This window comes from Nyctibius grandis, chromosome 2, assembly GCF_013368605.1.
Source record: "Nyctibius grandis isolate bNycGra1 chromosome 2, bNycGra1.pri, whole genome shotgun sequence".
Classification (NCBI taxonomy): domain Eukaryota; kingdom Metazoa; phylum Chordata; class Aves; order Nyctibiiformes; family Nyctibiidae; genus Nyctibius; species Nyctibius grandis.
The window spans coordinates 14,901,028-14,913,617 of record NC_090659.1 but is presented as its reverse complement, the minus strand read 5'-3'; the positions used below and the strand labels follow the sequence as shown (position 1 = coordinate 14,913,617).

General features: G+C 40.1%; 1 protein-coding gene across 1 annotated transcript in view; it reads right to left on the bottom strand.

Moving 5' to 3' along the window:
* The window catches only part of NCAM2 (neural cell adhesion molecule 2), a 314,479-nt gene that overhangs the window by 129,932 nt on the left and 171,957 nt on the right, over nt 1-12,590 (bottom strand). The window contains 1 exon segment of the mRNA XM_068421481.1: nt 9,244-9,381. Within this exon segment, the coding sequence (XP_068277582.1) occupies nt 9,244-9,381 (138 nt within the window).

Sequence of the window (12,590 nt, the reverse complement as noted above, 5' to 3'; positions counted from 1 at the left end):
AATGCAGGTCTCTGCTAGCAAGAACATCCTATCAGAGCGACTCAGAGTTATCCTTTTTAGCTTTAACTTTCACTAGAGAAAAGAAGGAGAAACAGTCAACCCCAGTGAATTTGCTTTTAGCTTCCCATTGCACTTCCACAGGTTTTTCTCACAAACTGTTGAGAATCAACTTCTGTTGCTTTGTACCAAATATTCTAGGTTTAGTATTCTACTTCAGAAGCCTTTCCAGCTTCTGAACCTTAAATATAACAAATTATTAAAAAATAATGTATTATTATCAATGATCAGTAAGAAAATGTTGTTACATACTTTTCACAGGTTTTTTTATAGTGTGCTGAAATTTAAGTGTTTCACAGATCACTTCTTTCCTATCTGAAATTGCATGGGCCATTACTCAGCATACAAAACCCTTCTGTTGAACAACATCTTCCATGAAGAAGTGCCACTTAGAAAACCTTACATACATTTTAGCCATTTTGCAGCGCATTCTAATGTCTAGACCTAAAAATATACCAAATAACATGAGGGGATGAACAATTCTTTGCCAGCAGCAGCAGGTTCTTCACTGCTCACAATTAAGAACTATAGGACTATAACTCAGTTCAGTACATTACTTAAGTGCTTCATTCTTCCAATAGATACTGCAATGACAATGAAATGAAACATTATTTTTCTTTTCAGAAGTCAAATTTTATTTTTCTCCTCATTCTTTCTGGGAAAAGGTCTGTTTATCTTTGGTTCTGGTTTTGTATGTACGTAGCATGGAACTGAAGTGTGAACCTAAAAGAGGAAAAACCAAATGAAGCTATACTGGCAAGTCTCTCACATTTCAAATTTAAAGCAAAATGGTAAAATCCAGTCATATTCAAGTGAAAACAATTGTTTTTTATTTATGTCAGTGAGGTCAGGAAGTCTATCCAATTTACGGAACTTCCCAGACAGCAAAGACAACTGAAAGAAATCAATCTAATAAGCCCATTTACCAAAAAAGAGAGAGAAAAAAAGAACAAAAAAGACGTTTTTGTTTTCAGGAGGACTTGAACTCTTCAGTTCTATTTTACACTAACCATTTTTTTTTTTAAAAAAAACTTACCATTTAGATCTCACTATATGGTGAGATATGGGCAGAGAAGAAATGCTATACAAAGTTCAGTGTTGCAATCAGAAAAAATACCTAAACATTAGATTTTAATGAGAGAATCCAGCTCAAATGTATTTCAATTTATTATCCATTATAAATCCCCCAGATTTCTATACATTAAAAGCTATGTTTTATATATCAAACTTTGTTCCACGATTTACTTTTAACTATTTTTGAGTAGATTTGCATTCTGTTCATATGTAATCTTTAAAGTATTATACAAAAAAATAACCAATATAATGAACAGCCAGCTAAAACTAAAGAGGTTTTCTAACATATATTTACTTACTGCAAGTTGCTTTCACACCTTTTTATGTTAAGTCTATTTCACAAATCACTTCTTTCCTACCTGAAATTTCCTAGGCTACAGACTAGCTATGAAAACACCATGTCCCCAGAGCAAAGAACCTTTAAATTCATGGGCCAGGTTCTAGGCAAATAGGTTTTAACACTTCCTCTGCAAATTTACTCAGTTTTCTTCTTTTCCATAAGTTAGTAGAGAGGACACGTGTTGCATTTTCAGGCCTTCACCATCAAACTATTCAGCACGGTCTTGCAACGCTAACCAGAACACTGAATATCACTTCCAAAACAGATTCTTTTACAGCTTTTAGTTTTTAAAACTATGTGCATGTGACCTGAGTCATAACTGCTGCTACGATCCGCTAGTTTGGACACTGGAATAGAAGAGAACTTACTCTACTACGGTCTGATGGAAATGCTATCCATTTCATCTCTTCTTCCTGTTATTTACATCTCTCCCAGATGTGAATTAGCCAGCGTTATGTCAACCAGCTTAGCATCCAGATGGAGTGGAGAATGAAGGAAATATTTTCAAGATGTGTAGTTATACGTGCCCACTATTTACTCCCAAGACAAGACTATTTTGATTTTGTTATGATTACAAACCAAGACATTTCCCTTTAATCTAAGACATTTGTAAGAAATTAATTCTACTTACTACTCCACTGAAAATAAAAGATAAAAATAAAAAAATGCTTAGTCACCTAATTTTAGGTTCTTAGGAAGTCATTGTTAATAAGGAAAATAATAACATTACATCCAGTTATCTAAGTTAAAAAGTTCAACTCATTTCCACTTAGTCAACATCACGTGCAGATGCTGCTTGATCCACTGTGAATATTTCTGCTACTTAGGTACCTAAATATGGGTACAGCCACCTACCTTCTGGAAAAGAAAGAATGAATTTTTCCAACATGTTCTTAAATCATTTGAGGAGCAGCTTTTCACCATTTTGTTTTGGTGGTTACAAGGTCTAATCCTTCATTTTATAGTAAAATATATATATTATAGCACAATAAACCATTCTATAGGCAAGTATCATCCACATGGGCAGAGATGACCCAGTTATGACCAAAATGGCCCAAGAGGGAACTTACCTCTTGTTCTTAAATACGACAATCATAGGTTTCATCCTAGGTTTTCTCCTCTTCTTGAAAGGATTTGATCTCATATCATCTACCTCTGAGAGACTGGTCTCCATCAGCTTGCTGTAAGGCTGAGGTGCTCTCAGCCTCTCACAATGTTTTTCCACTGTCTATCCTCCCTTTTTAGTTGGACAGAGAGGCAGAGAAACAGTACGAAATAAAGTACTTGTTCACAGAAGAGGTGATCGTAGTTCAAATCTTTGCCCTGAATCAGAGGATGTATTAAGGGCCACCTGCACCATGGATAACACTCTAACTAGAGGGCAACGAGTGAAAGGATAGCTAATAGGTTTTTTTTAATTAAACCTTCTCACTATTTCTGCAAAAGGGAAGCTGAGCTTTCACACAGTTCTACCATAGCTTACATTTTTGAGTGAAGTACATATAAGCATTGGAACAAATCATATTTGCAGAAATAGAAACAATATAATGTCTTGCTATATAATAAAGAAGACATTTAGAAAGCAACGTATTCATACACCGTTTGCAGTAGAGAAACATCATACATGGAGAATTCTGTTAATCTCCAAACAAATCAGCAAAGCTACAACAATATCAGCCCCTATATTGCTCGTGAAAATGTATTTCCACTGTAAATCCTAAATACATATGTGAGAGCAAGGACTAATATTATTGATTTAATTATTAATCTCATAATTCTCTATATTTGCCTCTCCCTACAGACTCTTACAAAAACTTAAAATTTTTAAAATGTAAAATTATTGGTTATGCAGTGTGCCAGCTCTCTTGAAGTATTCCTATTTAGAATCACAGAATCATAGTATACCAGGTTGGAAGGGAACTTAAGGATCATCTGGTCCAACCTTACTTGGCAAAAGCACAGTCTAGACAAGATGGCCCAGCACCCTGTCCAGTTGAATCTTAGAAGTGTCCAGTGCTGGGGAATCCACCACTCCCCTGGGGAGATTATTCCAATGGCTGATGGTTCTCATTGTGAAAAATTTTCCTCTTGTGTCCAATCTGAATCTCCCCAGGAGTAACTTGTACCCATTACCTCTCATCTTTTACTTGTAAAAAGAGAGTCTCCATCTTCTTTGTAGCCACCCTTTAAATACTGGAACATGGTGATAAGGTCTCCCCTAAGCCTTCTTTTCTCAAGGCTGAACAAAGCAAGTTCTCTCAGCCTTTCCTCATATGGCAGGCTTCCCAGGACTTTGATCATCTTTGTGGCCCCTCTGGACCCTCTCCAGCCTGTCCACATCTTTTTTGCATAGCGGGGACTAAAACTGAACACAGTATTCCAGGTGTGGCCTGACAAGTGCTGAGTACAGTGGGATAATGACTTCTTTATCTCTGCTGGTGATGTCTTTGTTGATGCAACCCAGCATCCTGTTGGCTTGCTTTGCTGCTGCAGCACACTGCTCACTCATATTGAGCTTGTTGTCCACCAGGACCCCCAGGTCCATTTCCACAGAGCTGCTCCCCAGCCGGGTAGATCCCAGCCTGTGCTGCACTCCTGGATTATATTTTCCCAGGTGCAAGACCTTAGATTTGCCCTTCTTTAACTTAATAAGTTCTTGTTAGCCCACTCTTCCAGCCTATCCAGGTCTTCCTGCAGGGTGGCTCTCCCTTTCCAAGTGTCCACTTCTCCACTCAGTTTGGTATCATCAGTAAGCTTCATCAGGGTACACTTCATCCCATCATCCAGATCACTTATGAAAATATTAAACAGCATTGGGCCCAGTATCAGTCCCTGGGGGACCCCATCTGTGACAGGTTGCCAGTTTGAAAAGGAGCTATTTACCACCAACTTTTCTGTGTTGTTTAGCTGCACTCTATACAGCTTTGGAGACCTTGCATGGTTCTTACTATGCATTTGCATAGATCTTAGATTTTTTCTATAGATCCTGTAGGCACTATTGCAATATAAGTAAATCATGAAGTTCTAAATTTGAATAGTTTCTACAAACAAATACTGTGATGATAACTTTTTCTTATTATACCAATCTTTGACTGTCATCCAAAGTAGAGCATTATTGCTTATCTTTTGGAAAAGGAGACATGGTGATAATACAGCCACATAGCTTTTATTGGCCTACAGATTGCACCTTTGTTTTTTCCTTTTTTCTTTTTTTTTCTTTTCTGAATCCGATTAATTCATAGGTTTTCCTTTTCACCAAAGACTATAATTTTTCTTTTTTTTTTTCTGATTTTTAATATTACTCTAAAAGGAATTTTGGGCCAAGTTTAATTCATTCAGCTTTATGTAGGAAAACGTATTTATTCCTATATATGAAGCAGAAAATAGCTCTTGATACCACTCTACATGAGCAACCATGTCAGAATTGCTCAGTTGGCAACCCCTTCTCCTCCCAACACTATGAACTGAAGTCAAGAAGTAAGCGAGTGTCAGCATTTTTGTCTAGAGTCATAATAAATATGTGAAGAACCAAATTTGTGGATATAATCCACCAATAAAAGATGTGAAGTCATACCGTAGTTTGCAGTCCTACATTTTAGGTTAAATACAGGCTCTCTCTCAGCTCTACTGCATATAAATTATCGATAGAAGTGAAAGGTGATCAGAATACAGGTTCATATCCATGTACATAAATAGCAGCAGAAGAAAATCTCATTAAGCATTTTAAATGCTATCAGATGCCCTGTTGGAACTGTACATAACCAGGAGTCAAGGTAACATAGCACCACAATGCACAGAGGAAAGCAATTTGTTGAGGGGCCTCAAAGTGCATAGGGCATGTACTGTTATATTCTATTACAGTATGTAGGATAATCACTCGTTTGCTTGCCACTGTCTGTATACTATCTACAACAATCTAAAGAATTCTGCTTCAGAGGTTGCTGCTTGACTATATGGATTAAATAATAACTGTGTCAGAAACTACTCTTTCTCCTGAAATTAACTGAGAATTCAACTTACATAATGACTTCTGTAAACTCGGGTTTGCCGAGAAAGACCAGTCAAAGACAAAGCATTTAAAACTCAGAACCTTCATCCCATAGTCACGATGGAAGTAGTTTCATTGAAAAACTGACATTAAACAGAATGTGTAAATAGAAAATGCCCCTTATGAACTGTGTCCTTTGCGGACAATATATGAAAAGACATTTATTTTTCAACAGGTCAACCCTGAATTTAAGAGAGAGGTTAAGCTAAATGCTCCATCTTGCTTAATCCATTCATATTCTTTCTTAGAGGTTTATTATAAAACAATAAAATATATAATTCCACTTTTCAGATAGCTCATTATATATTTTACTCCTCATAAAAAATAAAATTTTTAAGAATATCTATAAGTAGAATCACAGAATCATAGAACCATTTTGGTTGGACAGGACCTTCAAAATCATCGAGTCTAACCATTAACCTAGCACTGCCAAGTCCACCACTAAATCATGTACCTAAGCACCACATCTACACGTTTTTTAAATACCTCCAGGGATGCTGACTCAGCCACTTCCCTGGGCAGCCTGTTCCAATGTTTGACGAACCCTTCTCTGAAGAATATTTTCCTGATATCCGATCTAAACCTAGTAAGTAATATTGCTAATCTTAATAAAACTTATCTCTGACTTTTGGGACAGTTAAAAAAATATGTTCAATGCAGTGAATGTGAATGAAAAATCAAGTGTGTTTTTCAACAGTAAATAACAAAACATTGAAAAACACAGGGTGAACTGAACTACAATATATTAAAATCTGAAACTCATGTTTTGCAGTGATTGTCCATTTTCTGTAAATGATTAAAAACAATAATCCATCTTTTACATATTTATATACACTGATATCATAGAAACATAGAATGGCTTCGGTTGGAAGGGACCTGAAAGATCATCTAACTCCAACCTCCCTGCCACGGGCAGGGACACCTTTCCACTAGACCAGGTTGCTCAAAGCCCCATCCAATCTGGCCTTAAACACTGCCAGGGAGGGGGCATTGACAACTTCTCTGGGCAACCTGTTCAGTGCCTCACTACCCTCACAGGAAAGAATTTCTTGCTCATATCTAATCTAAATCTACCCTCTTTCACTTTAAAACCGATACCACTCGTCCTATCACTACTTGCCCTTGTAAAAAGCCCCTCTCCCGCTTTCCTGTAGGCCCCCTTCAGGTACTGGAAGGCTGCTAGAAAGTGTCCCCAGAGGCGCCTCTTCTCCAGGCTGAACAGCCCCAACTCTCTCAGCCTCTCTTCATAGGAGAGGTGCTCCAGCCCTCTGATCATCTTCGTCGCCCTCCTCTGGACTCCCTCCAACAGCTCCATGTCCTTATGTGGGGGTTCCCAGAGTTGGACGCAGTACTCTAGGTGGGGTCTCACAAGAGTGGAGTAGAGGGGCAGAATCACCTCCCTCGATCTGCTGGCTATGATGCTTTTGATGCAGCCCAGGATACGGTTGGCCTTCTGGGCTGCAAGTGCACATTGCTGGCTCATGTTGAGCTTCTTGTCAACCATCACCCCCAAGTCCTTCTCCTCAGGGCTGCTCTCAATGCACTCTCTGCCCAGCCTGTATTTGTGCTTGTAATCGCCCAGACCCATGTGCAGGACCTTGCACTTGGCCTTGTTGAACTTCATGCAATTTGCATATGCCCAGCTCTCAAGCCTGTCAAGGTCCCTCTGGATGGCATCCCTTCCCTCCAGAGCACCAGCTGCACCACACAGCTTGGTGTCGTCGGCAAACTTGCTGAGGGCGCACTGATTCCCACTGTCCATGTTGCCAACAAAGATGTTAAACAGGACCGGTCCCAATACTGACTTCCGAGGAACGCCACTCGTCACTGGTGTCCACTTGGACATCGAGCTGTTGACCACAACTCTTTGAGTGCAACCATCCAGCCAATTCCTTATCCATCAAGTGGTCCATTCATCAAGTCCGTGTCTCTCCAATTCACAGACAAGGATGTTTTGGGGGACATTATCAAATGCTTTGCACAAGTCCAGGTAGATTACATCAGTCGCTCTTCCCTTATCCACCAGCGCTGTAACCCCATTGTAGAAGGCCACCAAATTAGTCAGGCACAATTTTCCCTTAGTGAAGCCATGTTGGCTGTCACCAGTCACCTCCTTGATTTCCGGGTACCTCAGTATGGTTTCCAGGAAGATCTGCTCTATGATCTTGCCAGGCACAGAGGTGAGACTGACTGGCCTGTAGTTCCTCAGGTCTTCCTTTTTTGCCTTCTTGAAGCTGGGCTTATGTTTCCCCTTTTGCAGTCGGTGGGAACTTCACCAGACTGCCATGACTTTTCAAAAATGATGGATAGTGGCTTAGCAACTTCATCTGCCAGTTCCCTCAGGACCTGTGGACGCACCTCATCAGGTCCCATGGACTTGTGCACCTCCAGATTCCTTAGATGGTCTCAAACCTGATCTTCTCCTATACTGGGAGGTTCTTTGTCCTTCCAGTCCCTGCACTGCCTTCTGTGACTTGGGTGGTGAGGCTAAAACACTTGCCGGTGAAGACTGAGGCAAAAAAGTCGTCAAGTACCTCAGCCTTCTCCATATCTTGGTTAACCAGGTCTCCCGTTTCCTTCCAGAGAGGGCCCACATTTTCCCTAGTCTTCCTTTTATCACTGACATACCTATAGAAGCTTTTCTTGTTGCCCTTGACATCCCTGGCCAGATTTAAGTCTATCAGGGCTTTAGCTTTCCTAACATGGTCCCTGGCTGCTCAGACAATTTCCCTGTATTCCTCCCAGGCTACCTGCCCTTGCTTCTACCTTCTGTAGGCTTCCTTCCTGTGCCTGAGTTTATCCAGCAGATCCTTGTTCATCCATGCAGGCCTCCTGGCGCTTTTGCCTGCCTTCCTCTTTGCTGGGATGCATCGCTCCTGAGCCTGGAGGAGGTGGTCCTTGAACACTAACCAGCTTTCTTGGGCCCCTCTTCCCTGCAGGGCTTTAGCCAAATGTACTCTACCAAGCAGGTGCCTGAAGAGGCCAAAGTCTGCTCTCCTGAAGTCCAGGGTAGTGAGCTTGCTGCGCGCCCTCCTTGCTGCCCTGTGGATCTTGAACTCCACCATTTCATGGTTGCTGCAGCCAAGGCTGCCCTTGAGCTTCACATTCCCCACCAGCCCCTCCTTGTTTGTGAGAAGAAAGTCCAGCAGGGCCCCTCTCCTTGTTGGCTCCTCAATCACTTGGAGAAGGAAGTTGTCATCCACGCATTCCAGGAACTTCCTGGATTGCTTGTGCCCTCCAACAGATATCGGTGTGGTTGAAGTCCCCACATGAGGACCAGGGAACCCCGGCAACTCTAGTTTAAAGCCCTCTTTACCAGCTTGGCAAGACTATGACCCAAGATGCTCTTGCCCTTCTCTGACTGATGGACCCCATTGGCTGACAGAAGACCAGGTTTCTTGAAACAAGTCCCGTGGTCTAAGTAGCCAAACCCCTGGCTGTGGCACCAGTCCTGTAGCCATGTGTTGATTTGCCTAATTCGACTGTCGCAATATTTCGAATATTACAAAATGCAATGAGTTCTGCTTACACAGTATAGTAGATTTTTTAAAAAAATATTAAGCAATTTATAGGAAATTAACCATTTATAGGAAAACAATATGAAACAGACATGACAACTATATTAACCAATTTAATAAGGATTTTTTAGAAGTTGATATATTTTAAAATAGGGTATGATAATCAAGTAAAGCAAGAAGTCAATCCAACAACCTTTACTACTTACCATTCACAATAACAATTATGTCCCGAAAGTCAATTTCTCCTCTGGCTTCCACTCTTCCTTCACATCTGTATACTCCTTCATCACTTTTATCGATGTTAAGAATTTGGAGGTTATTGTTTGCTAATACTGCAAATCGATCTAGAAAGGCAAGTAAGAGATTAAGTGGTGTTAGTAAATCAAGACAACATGAGGAATGCTAATTTAAAGGAGTAATATTTATGCACTTCTTCTGTACAATCAGAATTCTCATTGACAAAACATTTGTCAATTTATAAGTAAGCATATCAGCTGAGAAATTTGTTTTTTCCCCACTCCAAAATACATTGCCATTTCCTAAAATTCAATCTGGATTTTCCATCCATAACTTCCTACTTACTCTGAGGAGTCATCAAACGTAAGTTAAATTCATAAATTATTGCAAAATGAGTGGAATATTCATGAACACCTACCTACGACATCAAAAAGATTAAAAAGATGGAAAAAAAGATAAATCAAGCCATTTAAAATAAGTAAGAAAATGCTTCTTCCCTCCCTATCTAGGTTAACCAACTGTCTTTGTGCCCATTTTACAGCGCTATGTTTAACCATTTCTCAGCTTGCTTACTCTCCTTCCCTCCTCCTGTTCCTTTCCTCATTCACTATTACTCAGTCAATGATGTATCTCACCATAGTCTAACACTTCATAGAAATCGGTAGGATGACATAATCTAACAAACCACTCCATCTTCTGCATAGTCCAGCATAAACTGAAATTCAGTAGACCTTTTGTGTAGCTTAAGTTCATTGAAAAAATCAGATTCTGAAGAAGTGTGCATACACTGTCCTGTATATGCAGCAGTAAAATTATAATCTACAAGAGTAAACTGAATCTGAATCTAATTTTTATTTCCTTTCTGTCTCATCTAGTGTATTGGGTTTATGTGCAAGATGTTGGCAGCAGGAGGGCTGCAGGGCGGCCTCTATGAGAAGGGGCTGGGGCTGCCCTGTGCCAGACACAGCTGGTTCCAGCTGGCTCCAACCGACCCACTGCAGGGCACGGCTGAGCCCCGCAGCCAAGACGGTGGCACCTCTAGGAAAACGTGTACAAGAAAGGGCAAAAAACACTGCACAGCAACTGTAAGAGAGAGAGGAATAAGAAAAATATGAGAGAAACAGCCCTGCAAGCACCAAGATGAGAGAAGGCGGAAGGGGAGGAGTTGCTCCAGGCACCAGAGCAGATATTCCCCTGCAGCCCCAGGCGAGAGCACGGTGGAGCAGGCATCTGCACTGCAGCCCATGGAAGACCCCATGCTGGAGCAAGTTTATCCTGAACAACTGCAGGCCATGGGAAGGATACACGCTGGAGCTGTTATGGACTGACCAGAAACTCCATTCCCCATCCCCCTGCACTGCTTGTTGGGGGAGAGGGGCAGTAGAGGAGCTGGCAATGAAAGAGTGAAGGTGAGCCTGGGAAAAAGGAGTGGGGAGGTGCTGCTTTAATTTTATCTCTGCCTTTCACCATTCAACTTTATTTAACTGGCAATAAATCCAATTAATTTTCCCCAATTCAAATCCATTTTGACTGTACTTGTAATTTGTGACTGATCTCCCTGTCTTTATCTTGACCCATGGGCTTTTTCATCTCACTTTTTACCCCTATCATGTTGAGGAGGGGAAGTGAGAGAGTGGTTGGGTGGGTGCCTGGAAGCTGGCCAAAGCCAACCCACCATAACTAGTCAATGTTAATGGACTCTTTTGTGGAGAATTACCTCCTGCAGTTCACCATATGTGGTTTTTGAAGAACCTGCATACTTGTTTTTCAGCTGTTTTTCTCATTCTGTTTGAACCAGTGTCATCCTTTCAGTATTGTAAGATGATGAGATTTACCAGCTTTCAGTTTTAACTAGTAACTAAGTGTCATTTTTCACTTCGATTTCCTTTTTGATTCTGCTAGATTTTTAAAGCATGTTAGATTTCCCACAACACTGATATTCCAAAACAGTGATAAACAACACTTGGTAGAAAAGCTTTTATGTAATTATACAGCTAAGAGTCTATTTATAGAACATATGTGCATACATATTTACAAATAAACCAGCTTTTTATGCCACGTGGGTTCTGTTTCATTACCATGAACTCTAACAGAAAATGGAGAGAGAAATGTAAAGAAAATTTAATTATGCTTCACCTGATAGATGTCTACAGGACATCAACAGCCTCAACACATTTACGCTAATTATGTCTAGTTTATTAAAGTCATGCTTGAACATTAATGCCATTTCACACACTACCACATACAAATTGTATTATCTTTTTCTTTCCTGTCTTTACACAATCCCCAGAGAGCTGTGCTTCAAAATGTTTTGAAAAGGTGAGATCTAGCCCCTCTTTTAGCATTGGTAACTTAAATATTTATTTGGCATAAATATTTAATATGTGAGACGAACAAGAGGACTGGAGATCACCCTTATTTCTTTAAAATGCTGAAAAAATGAGGGTTCACTTAGTAACATGAAACAAAAACTGTAGGTTTTGGCTGGATATCTTTTCAACTTTCACTGAAGAATAATACAATGAATATCGCAGGAGATATTCTCATGAATAAACTAGGTATAACAGAAGAAAAACATTTTGAGTCTTTTTCTGCCACTAATACTGCCTACATACAGACAAAATTAATACACATCGTATTATAAGGAAACTTAAAAAATGGAATGTGAATTGAATGTGTGACTTTGTTTAGAAATCATTGCTCTCCATGTTTTATCCTTTGGTAGGCTTGTGAAATAGTTCATGTCGCTGTAAAAATGCCACTAAGTATACAATTATACTATTCTCATTCAGCAGGAATTAAATGTGCATTGATCAGCCGGGTCAACAAATGCACTGAAATCTTGACAGGCAAAGGTTAGATCTTAATGGACTCACATACAGTATGGAACACTCAGGAGGTTCAGAGCAGTACAATAAACTAGTAATACAACATGATACATAGAGATGGTACGTACACAGATAAAGTTCACTGGCCCACAGATATCCTAATAAAAATTGTATCCTATACTAAATGGATTACAGTTGGTGGATGTGGACAGTGACTGGGCACTACACTCCTCCAGCTTATCACACTATTTTCTGGACTCAACTCACTCAACTTCAAATGCCTAATTTAGAAGAATAGTCACGTCACCTTCCCCTTCAGTCAAATCCGATGTTAAGTGGTATGGATGGCAAGAGGGATTGCCTATGTCTGTTCACTGCCTCATAATCAGAGCTTGAGGAAGTTTTGGCTTATGGTTTGCAAAATTTACTGTGTTCTAGAATACGTACCAGCCCAGAACCCACAATGTCTAACAAAATGTTAGGCGGAG